Source organism: Hemibagrus wyckioides, linkage group LG08, assembly GCF_019097595.1.
Source record: "Hemibagrus wyckioides isolate EC202008001 linkage group LG08, SWU_Hwy_1.0, whole genome shotgun sequence".
Classification (NCBI taxonomy): Eukaryota; Metazoa; Chordata; class Actinopteri; order Siluriformes; family Bagridae; genus Hemibagrus; species Hemibagrus wyckioides.
Genome location: NC_080717.1, coordinates 23,794,376 through 23,814,375, shown reverse-complemented (window position 1 = coordinate 23,814,375; position 20,000 = coordinate 23,794,376). Strand labels below are relative to the sequence as shown.

Below are 20,000 nucleotides of genomic sequence, written 5' to 3'. Positions count from 1 at the left end.
GTGTGTGCGTTTGTGTGTGTGTGTGCGTTTGTGTGTGTGTGTGTGTGTTACACTAACCCTTGTGAAATTCCTCAGATTTATACTAAATCTGTTCCTACATCCTGCAGACACGTTACACTTTCACACATCAGTTTACTGACTAAAATGCTGTAATATGGTATGACAACTGTGTGTGTGTGTGTGTGCGTGTGTGTGTGTGTGCAGTCACACAGTGAACCTGTTAGGGAATCTCCCCCTGCCGTGTTTGGACGTGTTGCTGATGCCCAGAGTCCAGCTCGGCTCCATTGAGTACATGGGAGTGAACATGGATGCAGTGAAGAAACTGCTGGAGTTCATGGAGAAAAGACTAGACAGAGTGAGTGTGTGCATTTGTGAGTGAGTGTGTATGAGTAACTGTGTGTGTGTGTGTGTGTGTTAGAGCTTACCCCTGTTTATAACACTGTTATTAAGTACACTGGTGTGTTGTTCAGAGGCGGGGGGTTTGGCTCCACCTGCTCCTCACCTGTGAGCAGGTTGTACACAGCGAGTTGTTTTTGTATCTCCCTGCAGCACCATGGGGATCTTCTGCTCCAGCTGGGGTTCGTCTTCATAAAAAAAAAAAACATACAAGACGATAGTTCTTCTTCACCTCCTCGCCTGTTTACCAGTTTACCCTTCACACCTGCTGACAGGTTTCTCTGTGCTGTGTTTTAGGGGAATAAGCTGAAGGAGACGCTGCTGCCGTGTCTCAACCTGCTGACGGAGAGCGCTCGCATCCACCGAGAGACACGCAAATTCCTGCGAATGAAAGTGAGACAAACGAAATTAAAAACATTTAAATTCATTAACGCTCATCACGAGAAAAACTTGCTGTTCGGAGTGAATTTTATTTGTGTTTTATTACAGACACACTGCTGTTATTGTCTCAGACCTGACTTGCATGATATACTAAATGTAGGGGTGCCAATAATTTTTCAAACAATCACAAAACAGGAAATATGCTGTAAAGCTAAATACACACACGTCATTATAAAAGGAAATGATTTGCTGAGTTCTGATTGGTGCTCGGGTGATTCATTCTCTTCCACTCCCCTGCATACCTAGCTGTGTATCTTTATTCAGCATCTATTGTCAATACATCACAATACACTTCAGTTTGGATTCGAACTGCATTTCATTGGACATGTACAACATTGTACTTTGCACAACGACAGGAAAACGTTGGATCTAATCTAATCTAATCTAACAGCAGCTCTGACAGTAGCGCAGGTTTATATCAATGCACTCGCGCTGATATCTTATCGTTTCCATAGTAATAGCTCCTTCACAGGGACGTGTACAGCACACACTCCACTGATAATAAACAAATATGGTGAAGTTTCTGTGAGGACAAATGTGTGTGTGTGTTTGTGTGTGTGTGTGTGATGTGATGAAGGAGTCTCCAGTGTCAGCGCTGTGTATCAGTGTGTGTGTGTGTGTGTGTGTGTGAGACTGCTGAGGGGACGAGGCTTTATAGCTGAGGATATGCTGTTAGAAGAAAATAATCAGCTCTGTCTGTTAATCACGCTGATTTTATTATACCTGTGTGTGTGTGTGTATGTGTTCAGGTTCTCCCCCCACTGCGTGATGTTAAGAATAAGCCCGAGGTGGGAAACGCTCTGAGGAATAAACTGGTGCGTCTGATGACTCACATCGACACGGATGTGAAGACCTGCGTTGCCGAGTTCCTCTTCGTCTTGTGTAAAGAGAGCGGTGAGACTCACGGTTACTGTATTTATACATTTAACTCTATAGAGGAGATGTTAGAGGTTTGATCCCGTGTGTGTGTGTGTTTCAGTGTCCCGGTTCATCAAGTACACGGGTTATGGGAACGCCGCAGGCCTGCTGGCGGCTCGAGGTCTGATGCGGGGCGGCTGGGAGCCGGGACATTACTCTGAGGATGAGGACAGTGACACGGAGGAGTACAGAGAGGCCAAGCCACAGTGAGTGTGTACAAGTGTCACATCACCAGCACCGTGTGTGTGTGAGAGAGATAAAGAATGTGTATGTGTGTGTGTCATATTAGCATTAATCCTGTGACGGGTCGAGTGGAAGAAGAGCAGCCGAACCCGATGGAGGGAATGACGGAGGAGCAGAAGGAGTACGAGGCCATGAAGCTGGTCAGCATGTTCGATAAACTCTCCAGGTGAACACTGTCTACCTGTTTTACTTTTCTTCATTAACTTTAGCACGATGGACTTCACTTCAGTCCATCATTCATTTTGCTACTAAAATAACCACATTATTATTATTGTTGTATTATTTCACACTGACCTTCTTTATTCTTATAATTCCACATTTGGCTTGACGGCAGTTGAATATTTCACAGTTCTGTGTAGAACCTCTCGCTCGGAGTGCTTCTCCATCTCCATGAACCTGTCAGGAACCCGTGAAGAACCCTTTCCTTCTGAGCGTGTGGTTATTAGACTTGAGGGAGTTTTTATGGATAAATGTTAATTATTAATTTAGCAGAAACAGAATGCAATATTACCTGCTGATGAAAGACCAAACACGTGGAGGAAGAAGGTGAAGGAGTCTGAGGGTCTCCTTCATCACTCAAGCAAACCAAGAAAAGATGTACACTATATTGCCTTTACATGCACATGAATGTAATATGGAGTTGGCCTGCCCCTTTGCAGCTATAACAGCTTCAACTCTTCTGGGAAAGCTTTCCACAAGGTTTAGGAGTGTGTTTATGGGACTTTTTTGACCATTTCACTAGAAGTGCATTTGTGTGGTCAGGCACTGATGTTGGACGAGAAGGTCTGGCTCGCAGTCTCCACTCTAATTCATCCCAAAGGTGTTCTATGGGGTTGAGGTGCAGGTCAGTCAAGTTCCTCCACACCAAACTCACTCATCCATGTCTTTATGGACCTTGCTTTGTCCACCGGTGTGCAGTCATGTTGGAACAGGAAGGGGTCATCCCCAAACTGTTCCCAGAAAGCATGAAACTGTCCAAAATGTCTTGGTATGCTGAAGCATTAAGAGTTCCTTTCACTGGAACTAAGGGACCGAGCCCAACCCCTGAATTCAATGATTTGGAGGGGTGTCCCAAAACTTTTGGCAATATAGTGTAACTATGCTGCTTGGCCCCCTGATGTTGAGTGACGATGGTGTGAGCGAGTCCTCAGAATAGACTGAGAACAGACAAGTTACAAGAGAGGAGTCGAGTCACGAGTTAGTGTTACTGATTCAAAAACTTGTGTTTTATATCTAAACCTCAGGGATCATGTGATTCAGCCCATGAAGCTCGGCCCGGATGGAAAAATGACCAAACTGGAGCCACACGAGCTGCACTGCCTCACACAGCAGCCGTTTACTGGGCAGAGGAACGATGAAGACGAGGAGGAGGAAGAGGAGGAGATCTCAGACTGAACACGCTCAGAGAGAACGGCCGTGTGACCTGCTGTTGGGATGAGAAACGGACTCGGGAGTGAAAATTAGAATAAAATCACACACACATGCGTCTTACTGTCCTTGTGAGGATTTTTGACATAGTTATTAATTCTGCTAATTAACACTAAGCTACAGCTACCGCTAACCTTTCAGCCCTTTTAGTGGTTATTTTTTATTTTTAAAAAGCTCCAGTGCAAAGTTTTCCTCATGAGGAGCAGCAGGACGTCCCCAACAACCTCAAAATTCAGATATTATAATTAAGGGGAACGTTTCATCCTCACCAAGATATAAACACACACAAACACACAGGTTATTGCTGTGCTCAGGATCAGTTTACAGAATCTTCTGGAATACAGCAAGTGTGTAAAACATCAATAAGAAAAGAAACAATTCTTTTCGCTTCGGTCAGTTTTACTGATATATTTATTTATTTTTCTTCATGAGGATGTTTTATAGCTTGGATCTGAAACCAGCAGCGGGAAGCTTCAGCATTTGCCTAATCTCAAAGGGTCATTTCTGCTCTGTCTGGTTAAAGCATGACTTTAAAGCTGAACTGGTTGATGGTATAACGTGTAGAGGAGCTGAACACACACCTCACCTCTATCCTGTGTGTTACAGGATGTTTTCTGACGGCTTCTTATCTTATCGACCACATAAATAAAACAAGCTGGAGTTTTGTTCTTGTGTGGAGACAGAGATCAGTGACACACACACACACACACACACACAGTGTCAGGAGGAGTGTGCGAGTTGTGTTTACCTGCTCATCTGAGAAACGAAGGTTGGCGGCTGTTGTGTTCCGTGTGCACTTCAGTTTTGTTTTGTTTTGTTTTTAGTCGCACATCATGTCATGTATCTTCTATTTATTTTACTGCTAGAAACATTTTCTGAAAATATATAATTGGGTGTAGTTGTATTTTTCAACAATAAAATGGACAAAAATCACAAAAGGCCTGGAGGTGTTTCCCCTGTTCCACTCAGTGCATGGAAACTGATGGATTTATTATTTATTTGTTGTGTGTGTAATTATATCTTACATTATTGAACTTTTTCCTCTTCCGCCATCGGTCAGATTTATTCTTTACGTGTTACTGTGCAGCACTTTGATCTGATAAAGTTCTCTATTATTATTATTATTATTATTATTATTATTATTATTATTATGCAAGACAAAGATCTAAAACTTTGAGGATTGTAAAATGAATTTAACGTGAAAATCGTCTGTGTTTCTATTAAAAAATATATATATAAAACTTACTCGTGTTTGATTTGGAGGAAAGAATTAATTCTTCATCTTGCTGGTAAAGATAGCATTTTATTTTAAAAAAAGATGGAAAAAAAAGAGAGAGATGAACAAAAAAAAGAAGAAAAAAAAGAAGAGAGCCTGGTGATGCAAGATTGAAGCGCTGTGAGGAATCTCGCTCCGGCGCGGCCTTTCGCATGTACAAAAAAAAAATCCACTTGCAGACAAAAAACGTGGAGGATTCGTTTCCTTTTTTTCCCCCCCACAGGCCACCAGTGAGAGATAGAGAGAGAGAGAGAAAGTGTGTGTGTGTGTGTGTGCGCACTCGTTCGCTACATGCAACTGGACTCCACCTGAGCTTCAGGGTTTACATTTTAGAGGGAAGAAGATTTACAGCACGGCCTCAATAAGTTAAAAACTATAGCAAAAGGTTTCTTTCTGCTCAAATCTCACTAGATACATTTACAATATAATACCTGTGACAAAATAAACTGTTCCCCGATTTAAAATGCAACCCGAAATCCTCATCGTTGTGAATAAAATGAGATTTACATGTCTGCTTTATCGCTGCCACTGTTCTGTTTTTTTTCTTCTTTTACTTGGAAATTAAATACCAAAGAAAAAAAAATCATAAAAAAAGAGAAAATAATAATAATAATAATAATAATAATCAGCTTATGTGTTTTTGGTCACACTACATGTTCCAATTAGTTTTCCGCTTATGTAATAACATTTCTCTTTTATAAAATATTTTTATTCATACAATCCTTTGTAACTATAGCAACAGTACTGTTAACGTTTGAGTGGCGAGATATCGGACAGATCACCTCAGAGAAGAACAAGAAGTGTAGAAACGAATGTAAAAGGGAAAAAAAAAAAAAAAAATCATTGTGGTGTTTAATCTCCTCTTCATACAGGCCAAGGTTCTGTACAGGTTCCGTTTAACTCAATATTGCTGGTCCTGGTCACCTGATCCGCCACGCCCAATCACACCGGGCCGTTCACCACTGCCACCTCTGATGCACACTGCTCTGTCCTGAAACACACACACACACCATTATGTTTCATGATCATTTCCCCCCAGCTGCATGTGTTTGATTCCTCTTATTCCTCAACAATTGCAACTTATTTATTAAAGAACACATCATACTTTTTATCTGTTTATAGTTACACTCTGCTCTTTACTTTAAGACCAGGGAAAACAAAACAAATAATAAGGACATTCAGATGATGTAACGCACACGAGCTGTACTCACTTGGCTTCCTCCATGGCCGCTGCATTCTCCAGAGGACCGTTGAGAACCTCACATGTAGCTTTCGTTTTCTCTTCTACATGCTTTGCACTATGAGGTATATGTGTGTGTGTGAGAGATAGAGATAGAGAGAGAGAGAGAGAGAGAGAGAGAGAGGAGAGACCAATCCATCAGATCCATTATAGCAAGAGGAATTGAACTCACATCTCTGATTCATTAATGCACTCTTTCATATATTCTATGTAACACACACACACTTCTGATATCAGAAGTGCAGTGTAAATGTCATGTAAATGTTTTCAGTGTCGGCTAAACCTGGCCTAATGTTCAACCTCAAGATTTTTCCACAACAGTTTTACACTTTTTTTAAAACCTACCCTGATTTGGGGCAGTTATTCGCTGTCTCATTCCTCTCACCCTCGCTGTTGCTCACTGTGTACTTGGCAGATGTGTCTTCAGAGGTAGATGTGTTCTCCTCCTCACTGAAATAAACACACATAGTAAAGTATTTATAACTGACTCAGCTCCTCCCTGAAACACACACCCGCGCGCGCACACACAGACACGCACGCACTCACAGCGGGAGTGAAGCACATTCAAAAACAACAGAGCGAACAGAAGCGTGTGAGGGGGAGGGGCTGGAACGAGAGAACGAGACGATGGGGAAGTGCGGAGGCGGAGTCAGGGATGAGACGATGGAGGTGTGAGTCACTAATCACGGACGGTGTGGATGGATACAGGTATGTGCTCATCTTCAGTCTGTATAATATCAGGACACTGTTTATTGCACAGTGTGATGGATGTGAAAGCTGTATCCATGGTTACAGAGTCAGACCTGCCAACTACAATAGCACACAGTCCGAGAAGAGGAAAGACGCTGCCACTCGTCTCTTACTCAGGGTGTACAGTACAGGTGAGAATTTTTATAAAAAATATTGTGCAATAATATTCTGTACCAGGTCCAGGCCTGTATTAGTTCATTAGAGACCATACATAATTACTGCAGAATTATTGCAATAGGTCTAGTTCAAAGCTACAGAATCAGCTCTGTAAACCACACCCCGTTCTCAGCTACGCTCCACCCATCACTCAGCCATGCTCCACCCATCACTCAGCAATGCTCACACACCTTAAAAACACATCCCAACCTCTCAGAGCCACCCTTCCACCAAGCACCCATCACTCAGCCACACCCCCACTCTCCCCATCACTCAGCCAGACCCCCACTCACCCTATCACTCGGCCACACCCCCACCCACACTCTCCCCATCACTCAGCCATACACCCCCACTCGCCCCCTCTTTCAGCCCCATTCACCCAATTACTGAGCCACACCCCCCACTTATCCCATCTCTCAGCCACACCCCCCATTCACCCAATTACTGAGCCACACCCTGCACTGACCCATCACTCAGCCACACCCCCCACTCGCCCCATCACTCAGCCACACCACCATTCACCGCAATACTGAGCCACAACCCCCACTTTCCCCATCACTCAGCCACACACCCCCACTCGCCCTATCACTCAGCCACACCTTCCACATATCCCCATCACTGACACAACCCACCTCAAATCAACCCCCTCCACTCAACCCCACTCCCATCACTCATTCATGCCCCCTGAGCCCAGCCACACACACCCCTCCACCAAGCCATGCTCCCTCCACTCAGACACGCTCCCTCTGCTCTCAGCCATGCTCCTCCTCAAAACACTGTCCATTTGAGTGGGGATGGGGAGACACGCATCTTTCATGTGGAGAAATCAAGTTGAGGGAGAGATTCTACTAATGTGAGATGCTGGGAAGGAACAGGGCTTCCGGGTTTATATCAAAGAGTTTAAACAGCTACACTGTCAATCATTCCAGATTCAATTAATTGGACTCATCTCCTGATTTTATTGGGATGCACAAAAGTCGGCAGGTCTGCAGTGTTTGTGTGTGTGTGTGTGTGTGTGTGTGAGAGAGAGATATATATTATAACCGATGATAAGCACATGCCTAGTATTTACATGATGAAACCACTGAATGACTGACTTTCTAAAAGCTGCCATAATTGAGATTTAAAAGTGCTGTGGTGTTTTATTTCCCTGCCCTGTGGACCGTAACCCAACACATGATCCGAGTCCTGAACTGCTGCATGGCTTCATCCTCATCCTCGTGATTTAAAAGTGATTTATAGCTACACCACATGAGCACAAGAGACGCTGGCGAGCATAAAGTTCTCCAAAGAACTGCTTCCGATGTTCATTTGGGTAAAGTGTCAATTAGCGTTTAGTGGCGATAAACGCATCACGCTCCTTATTATAAACAGTTTATATGTTTAAAATACAAGATTATATTTCCGAATGTTTACTTGCTGAAGAAAGCGCAACTACCTGCAGAACATCAGTACTGCGCTGGAGGATTAGGGCTCATTTTATTTGGAAAAATGTTTGACTGAAGATGAAAAGGAGAAGGAGCACCTTCACCAGTGTGTCATGATACATCACGGTTTAATGTTTACCTTAATCAGTGCTTATTGTTATTCCCATTAAGAATGAATGAATTAATAACCTAGTCACTGGACAGATATTAGTTAACAGATTAGCCATGTAGGATAGTTAAAAATGTAAGTAACTCTCCAACTCTAGAGAATGTGCTGAATGTAAAAACGGTGTTTAAACGGTGTTCACACAGACCGTGTTGAGATTAAACTACCGTCCTAATACGCAGATAAAATCTCAATGCCACATGTTAGCGTGCGTTTGGGTAGGCAGCTTTTCAAATATGTTACTTCAATACGTTTTGCCTGAAATGTCTACTGTGCTGATATTTTATCCTGTGACCTTATATGACACATGCAGATGGAGAAACACAAGTGAATGTGTGTGTGCATGTGTGTGTGTGGGGACTGAACAGCGCACATGTAAACACAGACACTGCTCCTCCTGTACATACCGATAGGATTTCAACACTCTGATCCCCCACGCACGCAGAGAGAGAGAGAGGAAGCGCATGGTCAACACTCTACTACACACACACAGCTCACAAACCTGACTTTCTCTCACACATACATCTGTACACACTTAAACCATGCATACACAATTATAGCCATGGTAATATGAGAGAGAGAGAGTGAGAGAGAGAGAGCGCGAGAGAGAGCGAGAGAAATGCAAAGGACAGGCAGATCAAACAAGATATGCAGACAGAAAAAAGATGACAAGCAGAGACACAGAGTGACAGATATAGAGTATTTGTAGAGAAACAGCCAGATGTACAGAGAGACAGATAATACACACAGACATACAAAGAGAAATTGACAGATAAACACACAAATTTATACAGAGAGGCAGATATACAAAGAGAAACAGACATATATACACATAGCGGACAAAGAAAGAAAAGACAAACTGTGTGTAGTAGTGTGTGTGTGTGTGTGGAGTATGTGTATGCATGAGTGTGCATATGTACGTGTATGGTGAGAGTAACGTGTGTGTGTGTGCGCACGTGTGTATGGTAATACATGTACACACCTCTTGAACACAGCAGTTTCGGTTTTGGCGTCTACAGTAAGGCTGAGCGTTTCCTTCATGGAGCCGTTAGTGACTGTCTCAGTGACGCGGTCCACCACTGCCTCCTCGTCCACATCACAACCTCTGGACTGAACAGGTGGAGACGCGTCCCACTGAGATGTTCCTGGGAGGAGAGGAGAATAGAAAAGAGACAGCCAGGGAGGAACGGGGAGGGGAGAGGGAGGGGGAAGAGCGAGAATAAAAGTATAAAGCCAGATTTCTAGAAAAGACAGAAGGATTTTACCCTCCATAGAAACCTAGTTCAACATTACAGTGGAGATGTGTCTGCTCACCTGCAGTTGTGTTAACGCCCAGAGGGTCTGCAGGTTCTGCACTCGTCTCCATGGCAACTGGGGAGCTGCTCCTCAGGGGGTCTTTGGGGCTGCAGAGATCACCCCTTGATTATGAGAACCCCTTCATAATAACTACTGATTTTAATTTGTGTATAATTTGTAAAGTCATATTTTAAAAGTTACAGATTTCATATTCTTTAATCACCATTTTATTTGCATTAACTGTTCAGGTACCTTCAATGTACAGAACATTACAAAAACAAAAATTACAAAAAAAAACTTGTGTTCATTGAAGTGTGTGCACATGTGTGTGTGTTTGTTTGTGTGAAGTTCTCTCACCTGACTGGTGTGAAGCTGGAGAAGTTGGCCCAGCCAGTTTCTGTGGCGACAGTGTTAGTGGGCGTGCTCCATGTGGAGGGAGAGGAAGTGGATGGGGCCAACGAACCTCCCGTTTCCATGGGAACGTCATCAAAATTGGCTGTCCAGGCAGGGCCTGAAACAATAACGTGCTTTTTAACTAATAATAATTACAATAATAAATGAAGCATGTTTAAGTGAATATCTGACTGATCAGCAGGTGTGTGAGAAAATGTGAAGTCGCTTCCTGTCACCTTCTCCACTGTCCACCTCCATACGGTCATCACCCGCCGGGTTTGAAGCCTCAAATTGGTCTCTCTTTACATCCTCCTCCTCAGAGTCTGTACTCTCCTCACTGTCTGTACTGCCTGAGCTCCTGAGACAGAGAGAGAGACAGAGACAGACATGAGAAGTGATGAATAAAAAGTGACAAGTGGAAAGAAAATGAGACAGCAAGAGATGGAGTGAGAATGAGACAGATGGGGGGCAGAGGCACAGAGAAAGGGTGTGAGAGACAGATTGAACAACATTACTGTTCCCACTGCCCGATACATGTGGGCGGAGCTAAAACCTGTGTACATACCTGGAACGTCTCTGAGCTTCAGGAGCAAATGTCACATCCTTCTCATCCCAGATGTCCTCCTCATCTGAGCCTGTGTCCTCAAACTGCTGGATCTTCTCCTTACAGCACGCCTCAAACAGAGCCATGTTCGCCTGGAACACACACACACACACACACACATATATTATCATAAAACAAGCAAAAGAACATGGGGGAAAAGAAGAAAAAGCAGAAAAAAAGAAACAGAATCAGAAAATAAATAAAACTGAAAAAAAAAATAAAGCTATTCACAATTGCGCCAATAATCAAAATGATCACTGTGGCTTGTGCCTAAAGTCTATCAAAGGTCAAATGGAAGGGCACTGTGTGTGTTCAATTTTAGTTTTGATCAACACACACACACACACACACACACACACACAGTAATTAGTTTAACATCCCCATATTTGTCTTAACAAATGACAGCATTAGTAGAAAATAGAGCGGCGCATGAATATGGAGTTAGTAAAACAGATGTGAGCAGTCACGTGTTTGTGTGTGTGTGACAGAGAGGTGTCATGGCAGTGGAATAAAACATGTCATATACTTACACTTTCATTTGTATTCAAGGAAAAATTGATGTCTGATATTCTATCAAAGGGAATACTGCAATGTTAAAGAGAAAAGAGTTTAGTTCAGTTAAATCTGTTAAACACCACACACACACACAATCCTCACTAAAACAAGCAAACTCAAGTTCTTCAGCAAGATAGTTCATTAAACAAGCCACAGATATCCAAATTAGATCCTAAAAATATCACAAATGTGTAAATAACTACTATTCAGATGGGATTTTCTTGACGTGTGTGAGCACGTATTCATTAGGTGTGTGCCCATCACAGCTCTGGACCATAAGTGAGTGACAACAGTGTGGCCTGTGGCTCTGACAAGGCGGACGGGGGTGTGTGTGTGTGGTGTGGTCAGATACAGGTAATGCTTATGTCATTACATCAGGAAAAACAATGGACACTTGCCGCCACTAAAGTTAGCACCTGGTCAGTTTTTTGTATTAATGACCTGTTAACGGATTGAGGTGTTTTTCAGAAGGTTATTAGCAACAACTAACCTCGTAATAAAACTGTAGTGACTTATGGGAGACTCACACAGAATAAGAGAGCTGTGTGACGTGAGAAAAATATAACAGTAATGTCATGTCGTATCACCAACCCAGCGTGGATTATTAACAAAAATAAAAAGATATTACTTGTGATCCACATTAAGCTTCACAGTTACAGCTATGACTCTGTGTGCTAACGTAGCTGCTGAACCAAAATCAGTAGTGTGAGACAACTCATAAAGAAGCTAAAGAATAACCAGTGTGTCTGAGACTGAGCTAATATGGAGATCTATGGAAAAATACCCACCATGAGCTGCTTTTATTTCATCAGTTACTGATTTTGAACACGTTATGGACCATGACAAGACAATGCAACCACACTGGCTGCTATAAAAACTATGCAAATTTGCACACAATGAGAAGAGCCTAACTGGAAAAGTAGTAATAAGTTCAAATGGTTCTGCTGGTGATTAGAGATGAAGTCAAATCAGGTGTTAGTCTGTAATTTTAACAACAAACACGATAAAATAATAAATCATTGATGTGGTGAAGTTTTCTGTGAGGAGAAGTGTATGTGAGTGTGTGTGTGTGTGTGTATGTGTGTGTGTGATGATGTTTGGAAGGAGTCTCCAGTGTCAGCACCGTGTATCAGTCAGAGGTGAAGTTGGAACTTTTCCCACGTCTTCAGGACAGAGGAGTTTCTCTGTACCTTATTGAGATTTTATTTATCTTACCAACTTCGAGTGACAAACAAATGCAGTAAATGAGAAGAAGCCAAGTTGTTTCTCAGACGCTGCCCAACATTAAAAAGATCAATTGTAATGACTGATGAAATAAAAACAGATCTTGGTTAGTGGACTGAGATTTCTACACAGAAAGCCACGATTCAGCCAAAAATTAAATGTAAACAGATTTCCTCTTTACTCCAGATGCAGTGAGGCGTCTTTAGTGCGAGTTTTGCACTGGAGTGACGAAATGTACAGCATTGTTTTTGGAAAATCAACAGGAATTGTGCTAATTTTTTGAATGAACGGGAATTTTGCTAATTTCTTTACAAATCAGTGAGTTTATTTCTGTAGTTTTTTTTTTAATTATTATTTTAATTTTTTTGCTAGTCTATGAAAATTCTCTGGCTTCATTCTATACATTTTTCATTATTTAGAGTTTAAAAATATTTTTTATTAAATTAAAATCTAACATTTTGAATGCCAATTCATTTATTTTGTATGTTTGTATCAATAGCAATGGTGTTATTTATTTTATAAACAGTGCATATATTAAATTTATTATATAGGAGTATGTAATTAGTGTATACTAGAGGCTATATTCCTGCTGATTAATGCTGGACTCTGACGTCTGACTGTACACATGAGTAAAGAGCCAGAATTTCATTTTTGGCTAAATTCCCCATAAATCTGGATATTTCCCCCCACAAGTTTGATTACCCCCGATTACCCCAGCAGCAGCCTACCCCCTCGCCCCACCACCCGCTCTGTCAGGACCCTGTGTGAGAGGAAAGGATCATGCAGGATGAGTACTCACTCCACCACATCGTCCTGATCCGCAAACTCTTCGTCATTGAAGCCGAACTGCTCAATAAAATTGGACGTCATTTGTTGCATCTGATAATCAGAAAAGGCCTGGCAAAGCCCAGGACCAGCGATAATGATATAGTCTCAACATAAAACACCTTTTAATGATTCATTTCACAGCACACACACACACACACACCCTCATGCAGAAGTTAGCCTTAATAAACACTGCTTTAGTGGCAGAGCATTACTTTAGCATTTTAAACTACAGCATGGATTTACAAGTTGTGTTACAAGATGTGTTGCGCAGTTATACTGTAATAAAAACACACAAATTCTAAACTGTTTTCATTAACAACATACTAACAATGATATTAAAGCAGTCTGCTTTTTAAATAAACAGCAACAGAGACCACACACACACAGCCACAACCATGTTTCTTCACCGATGCTCATTTAACAGTTCTCTGGTTGTCCCTCTGTTAGAGGTTCTATACAGAACACTATAATAGTGTTTTACATGGTTCTAAAATATCAGAAGCTAAGAACCCTTAAAAAAAATCTGTGAAGAACTCCGTTCTCGATGTTTCTCATGCTGGGTGACTAAGGAAACATCTCTTTAATAAAACAAATAATTAAACAGCATGAGATCAGGGTTTTCCCCTCTGCTTCATACACAGCAATATAATCACTCTATTGTACAGCGGATTTATTTACAGAAGTCATGACGTTGTGGTGTGTGAGGCTTTAAATAGCTGTAAATCCCGTGACACTGCCCCCTAGTGGATACACCCATTGCATTCAATGACAACTCGTAAATCAATCAGGTGTTAAACGTTCAACTTCTGGGTTCTTTAATGGGTCTGGATCACTAGATCATTAAGGGTTCTTAGCCTCTTTAAAAGGATTTTACTTAGAAATCCTTACTCTCGTAGGATTCCGACAACCAGAGAACCGAGTATGGGTGAATTCAAGTGAATTTAAAGATAAGGCCATAAATCTGAATCACAATAATAACGATGATCACAGTATATCAGGTTGGTGATCATTGGCATATGCTTTAAAAATGTTTAACAAGTGAAGGAGGATGTGACACAGCTGAAGCTCATGGTGTTACCTGCTGCAGAGACGAGTCGTGGTGAAAGCCACTGTCTTTAAAGTCACCCTCATCGTCGCTGGAGGAGTGAATGTGATGTGTGTTAATCTGCAGAAAACAGTGGCACATCATTAACGGGTTTACCAACATTCTTTATCCTAAATGCAGAACAAGCTTCTTCAGTTTCAGCGCAGAATCGGCAAACACACAGCACTTACTAAATCTACAGTGTTTTTCTTGTTTGTGTCTGCTAACTGTCCTGAGGTGAAGGCCTCCCATCGTTCCCGCTCATCCTCCTGGAGCTCTGTAACAGACACACACATTAAGTTAAGTCGTGTAAATGAAGAAGCATCCATTCATTTTAAACATATATCCAAGAAGGTTGCATCTTCATCATCAGACTCCAGGGCACTGAGTCGTGTTTACATTTTTCTTTCCTTATTACAGAATGATATTTAAAATGCAGTCCGTCGTAGTTATTTTTCCACCACCTAACCTCACACTCATCCACAGTGCACTTCTCTATAGGATTGTTGCTATGGTTACATATGGAAGGTGTTATCTCACCATGTCGCTTTTAATTAAAAAAAAACATTTCCACACCACGGCCTATAAATCACTTCTCCGCACACAAACCCACGCCGGTCCTTTTGTCCCGATTTTGTGAGAGAGGAAGTGTAAATACGGGCTTTGCCTAAGCCATTGCCATGGATTCAGAGCCGCCGTGTGAAGTTGTGGGAGACAAACGTTATCTCGATATGTCTGTATAATGAACTGTGGTGTAATTCAGCAGCACTGAGGAGTATTAATACAGATGAGACACAGTGAGACAGACACATACCGGCAATGAGCTGCTGAATCTGAGCTCCGTTCGGCCCCTTATCACTGTTGTGCACTATAGAGTTAGCAATTCTGGTGAGATGTCCCATATAACCTCTCCTACGCCCTCCTTCAGCCCTGAGAGAGACAGAGAGCGCATATTCACACATTCAGTACAATCTGTATGAAGGGGACAGTCCTGGTGTGCAATCCATGTGTAAAATTTGCACACAATTTAATGCTATTACAGAAAGGCTTTCACTCACTGCTCTTTCTCATTGGAGCTCCATGCCTCCAGGATTCTCTGTACCAACCGACACTTCTGAAACAGCTGTGAGGGAAAAACAAATACGTAATACGCAAATAAAATGAAACTAAGCTTTGAAAAACTGATCACCTCTTAGGTGCGTGTGTGTGTGTATGTTGTAATGAATGATGGCTGACACTCACGTGTGTGATGAGGATGTTTTCTCGAACCGGCTCCTGTTCGTCGTCTCTGTTGATCTCCGAGTCGTTGTGGGTCGGAGGCATCGCTAATATCATCGCTATACAGATTTCTACTTGTATGTGCAGGAAGTTATTCCAAATGTATTTGAAATACATATCCTGTAAATAAACCAAACACAGCAGCTGAGTTAATGACATGGAGCAAACATGACCAACTGTTTTATGAATCTTATACCACAACAAGCTGGCCGACAACTGCAGTTTTCTGTTTATTAAATAGCAACGTCCACTTCTTTTCTGTGTGTGCATGAGAGAGACTCACGAGGATGATTCCCAGCATGTTGAGGTTGATGAGTTCCTGGTTGATGAGGTGTGTGTTAGTCTGTAGAAGGCTGGCCACCAATCTCACCACGTTGAGGCGCGTGTTTCCCACCGGTGGGTCCAAAACGCCCCACGTCGTCTTTAACACTGTTTTCTGAAATCACAAAAAAGACAATGTGAAAACATCTGACATTATTAACTACATTTTTCCAGGCTATGACTTTTATCAGTTTGGAAAACACTTGCGATATTTTACCAGATTCCATTTATATTGCGCTTACTCCAGCGTTACTTTCTATATGTTTGTTTTGGTGGTGAATGAACTCAGACCTTTGGAGGTTCCAGAAGAAGCTGATGGAAGTCTTTCAGTCTCGGTCTGACTGCTTCGAGGATGCTCTGATTAACAGAGAAAGATGGGTGGTTCATTCCAGGAGGACAGAGATCCAAGTGACCCTCGAACCTGCACAAATGGCAAACACTGTCACAAACTAGCACTACAGAATCTGGAAATAGCCAGGAAATGACATGAGGAAGAACCCCAGAGAGGAACCAGAATCAAAAGGAAACCATGATCACAGCAGCAGCTGCTACAAATCTACATGTAATATGAAGGCGAGTTAAAACAAGAACGGGGAAAAAAATGACTGTAAATAAAAAAATAAAATCACCGTCTCTCCATAGAGACAACACTGTCTTCAGACACTGACTTCTATAACTTTAAATCATGTTTGTCTGACATTCCAACTGCTGCTAAATATTTTGAATAGTGTATTTCAATAAGATTGGATATCCATGTACTGTACAGCACCTATACATTTACCTTACTATGTATATTTTTTAATTCTTATATTTAATTTCCCTGAGGGATCAATGTGGTATTTTGAAGTATTTTGATGACACACCAACAGTCAAGCGCTCATTTTCTAATTTTGCAATTGTCCACACTGGTCAGTGTATATGACTGCTAGCATCACCCTCAGGTCACTTACGCTGGTCTCCGTGTCTCAAAGAGTGTGAGGAGGATCTGGATCACACTGACTATTGCAGATTCGTTCTTCTCTTTGTCAAAGATATTGGACAGCAGCTGCTCTACAGTCTCTTGTCTGGGGGAAGAAAAACAGCACTAGTGTTAACATTACTCTGCAAGAGAGAGAGAGAGAGAGAGAGAGAGAGAGAGAGAGAGAGAGACACATACTTCTCCAGTGTGGCGAGCAGAGGGTCAGGCTCTGAGGAACCCTGCACCTGGAACATCTGATCTCTGCTCAGGCGAATGATCTCACACAGTGACTGAGACGCATTTGAGTGCCGCTGTGAGTAAATAACAACAAACAAACAAGATATCATTGACATGCACAGATCTATGAGTCTGATTTTTTTTTATCTTACCCGACATTTTTTGCATGCTCTAAACAATAAAACTAAATTATAGTTACTACATTTTATTACTAACCAAAAAAAAAAGCTTTGAATCATATACAGTACAATACAGTCTGAATCATTTAAATCATTATTTCTTTATCAAATGTAGGGCTGCGAGATCTGACCATAAATTTAATGATGTCTCATAATCCACCTCTAAGGAGCACATTAAATAAAAACATACATAAGTAAATAAAAACAATTATAAAAGAAATATTCTAAAATACATAAGGAAAAAATGTAATATGTAAAAGCAAACTAAACAAAAACAAAATTAGATAAATGGCCTTTGGGCATCTAATAAAATAAATAAAAACTGGCTCACATCCTCGTCCTGAGAGGGCTGTACCATGTCCACCAGCCGCTGAATCACCTTCTCCTCGTTCAGCCACTGAGTTAACACACACACACTTATCAGTATAGAACTGTGTTCCTGCCACAATTAAATAAAACATTTCCCACATGATATAATTGATCTGTGCGACAGCACCGTCTCTCTAGGTAAATGTTACTGTGGATGTAGATGTAAATGACCTGCATCCTCACATTTAAAACATCTTGTCTGAGCTGCTGAGGTTCGATGCAGGTGAGCATCCTGAGCAGCAGGTCCATGATGGCTGAGGTTCCTATGTGCTTAATCATCAGATCCACAAAGTCTTCTCTCTTTCTCAAGAACTCCACAATCTACACACAGACACGCACACGAAAATTGACTTTGATCGCACATCTTTTTCTAAGCAGAGACACTGTTACACCCTGAAGTTGATTGTTTTCCTCTAACAGCAGTGAGTTATTCCTCTTACGCCACAGCAATTCACCAATCATTACAATTTTATTAAACAGAAAAAACTTTTCATCCATTCTAATTACGTTACTGTTGACACATTTAGCAGAAGCATCCTGTACACATACCTGTGAAGGTGCTGTCTCTATAGAAACAATAATATGAGAATGAGCACAATACTTTCTGATTAAAAAAATAACAGAATCCAACCGTGCAGAGGTGTAGCTTGCTTTAGTGAAGCTGTTAGACGCTTTACATTTCAGAACCCAATAACAATTAGCTAGTAACACGAGTAAACATACACCGCACTACACTTCACTACCAGAATCCGAGAGTGGCTTGCTATTTTAAACATGTCACATGCCACTGGTCTTTAACTCTGCCGCTCCTATGATGACATCACCTCATCTGTCCACTTCAGAATCATTAACAGGACCACACGCAAACCGTCAGACTATTTTTTCCGTGTCTGGTTTTAGAACGTCATAATGGTTGGCCTCACCTGCTCCGGCTTTCTCCCAATGAGGATGCTCAATACTTTACTGAAGAAGCTGGCAAGCAGAGGGTTGAGTGGCGGCTCGTTCTGCAGGAACCCGTACAGTTTCATGAGTAAATTCTCATCCTCCCCTAACCGGTCGTTGATCTGCCCGACGTCTGACGTGAGGAGTTCGCAGGATATGTTTGGGTACCTGTGGGATTGAGCAAGAAAATTAAAGGTAGGAAAATTACAGCCATTACAGGTAGCTGGGAGCATGAAAAGAGTAATAAAGACTGAAGAAAAGAAGCGGAAGTTATTCTGAGTCACTTTGTGTCAATAAACATTCAGTAACAGAAAATAATAAAGAGAGCGCCAAATTTTCCATCAGTCAAGGTTTTTATGATTTATGGTTCTGCGCAGGCAGACACACCCGTCCTCCATTTATACACCACCTTCTCTTTCATTGTAACAGAAAATTTTGTTTTATTTTATTTTTATTTATAGAAGTTAGCTTACTTTCATGATTTTTATATTCTGTAATTAAAGCTGATAAAGCTAATGGTTTTCACAAGACATTCTAAATGGAGCTCTGATCGAGACGCCAAAGCTCTTCTGCAAGTGGCTCTGTCTGATAAATGCTGGAAACTTAATAAATATATTATAACTGCATATAAATCCACAAGTGCATTCCAGATAAAAAAAAAGTGCAGTAATCCATGCAAATGATATGATCTGAAGTTGATCGACTCGAGGTTCAGTTAGTCCTCTTATGTGGAAACTTATACACACTCAGGGGCAGGAGTAAAATACTCTCGAATAATTTAAGGAACAAATCTGTAATCTGAACTCAAGCAGCAGCAGAAGCAGCGAGGAGCCTCCTGAATGAAGCTCCATCTTAATCAAGCAGGTTTGACAAGTTGCCGGTGTGTGAAGCCTGCTTTCTTTGTGTGTTTTGATCATTAGCTCTTCTCTTACTACTGTTTTTCTGTTATTAAATGTCAGTATCTTAGGCTGACTTTAGTTTGCATGCTTCCTGTTAGCCTGTTACCTACAGACACCACAGAACTCCACCACATTTTGGGGGCAGAGTCTGTACTTACACTTTACAGTAAGAGCTAAACACAAAAGTGACCTGAGGAGATCAGATCTGTAAAGCCAATCTGTAAAGACATTGCAGAAGTCACTTCCTGTGTGTGAGCGCAGGGAGGGGTTCACGAGAGGTACCGAACCCCCGGGTTCTCTGAGCGCTCACTTCGGCCTCCGTTTATGAACGTTAAAGATGATGTGTGATTAAAGATGATAAATAAGTTATGGTAGATTTGAGAAAAACGAAG

At 41.6% G+C, this 20,000-nt stretch overlaps 2 protein-coding genes across 7 annotated transcripts in view; one reads left to right on the top strand and one right to left on the bottom strand.

Annotated features, from left to right (window-relative positions):
* The window catches only part of ric8a (RIC8 guanine nucleotide exchange factor A), a 12,335-nt gene extending 7,039 nt beyond the window's left edge, over positions 1-5,296 (top strand). The window contains exons 5-10 of the mRNA XM_058396927.1: positions 205-355; positions 694-789; positions 1,587-1,731; positions 1,817-1,961; positions 2,045-2,164; positions 3,243-5,296. Of these exons, the coding sequence (XP_058252910.1) occupies positions 205-355; positions 694-789; positions 1,587-1,731; positions 1,817-1,961; positions 2,045-2,164; positions 3,243-3,393 (808 nt within the window). The 3' untranslated portion in view covers positions 3,394-5,296. The remainder of the gene's footprint in view (positions 1-204; positions 356-693; positions 790-1,586; positions 1,732-1,816; positions 1,962-2,044; positions 2,165-3,242) is intronic.
* The window catches only part of ppp6r3 (protein phosphatase 6, regulatory subunit 3), a 20,930-nt gene continuing 5,639 nt past the window's right edge, over positions 4,710-20,000 (bottom strand). For 2 of the 6 annotated variants that reach the window (XM_058396922.1, XM_058396921.1), the window contains exons 4-26: positions 18,691-18,877; positions 17,951-18,088; positions 17,730-17,795; positions 17,181-17,293; positions 16,975-17,088; positions 16,316-16,445; positions 15,987-16,139; positions 15,668-15,823; positions 15,484-15,548; positions 15,240-15,355; positions 14,617-14,702; positions 14,420-14,506; positions 13,313-13,410; positions 11,265-11,319; positions 10,696-10,826; positions 10,367-10,488; positions 10,095-10,248; positions 9,756-9,844; positions 9,424-9,586; positions 8,849-8,866; positions 6,288-6,392; positions 5,914-6,000; positions 4,710-5,693 (exon numbers count right to left, since the gene is read on the bottom strand). In XM_058396922.1, the coding sequence (XP_058252905.1) occupies positions 5,645-5,693; positions 5,914-6,000; positions 6,288-6,392; positions 8,849-8,866; positions 9,424-9,586; positions 9,756-9,844; positions 10,095-10,248; positions 10,367-10,488; positions 10,696-10,826; positions 11,265-11,319; positions 13,313-13,410; positions 14,420-14,506; positions 14,617-14,702; positions 15,240-15,355; positions 15,484-15,548; positions 15,668-15,823; positions 15,987-16,139; positions 16,316-16,445; positions 16,975-17,088; positions 17,181-17,293; positions 17,730-17,795; positions 17,951-18,088; positions 18,691-18,877 (2,482 nt within the window). In that variant the 3' untranslated portion in view covers positions 4,710-5,644. The remainder of the gene's footprint in view (positions 5,694-5,913; positions 6,001-6,287; positions 6,393-8,848; positions 8,867-9,423; positions 9,587-9,755; positions 9,845-10,094; positions 10,249-10,366; positions 10,489-10,695; positions 10,827-11,264; positions 11,320-13,312; positions 13,411-14,419; positions 14,507-14,616; positions 14,703-15,239; positions 15,356-15,483; positions 15,549-15,667; positions 15,824-15,986; positions 16,140-16,315; positions 16,446-16,974; positions 17,089-17,180; positions 17,294-17,729; positions 17,796-17,950; positions 18,089-18,690; positions 18,878-20,000) is intronic. The other 4 variants (XM_058396924.1, XM_058396925.1, XM_058396926.1 and 1 more) reach the window with 4 other exon arrangements.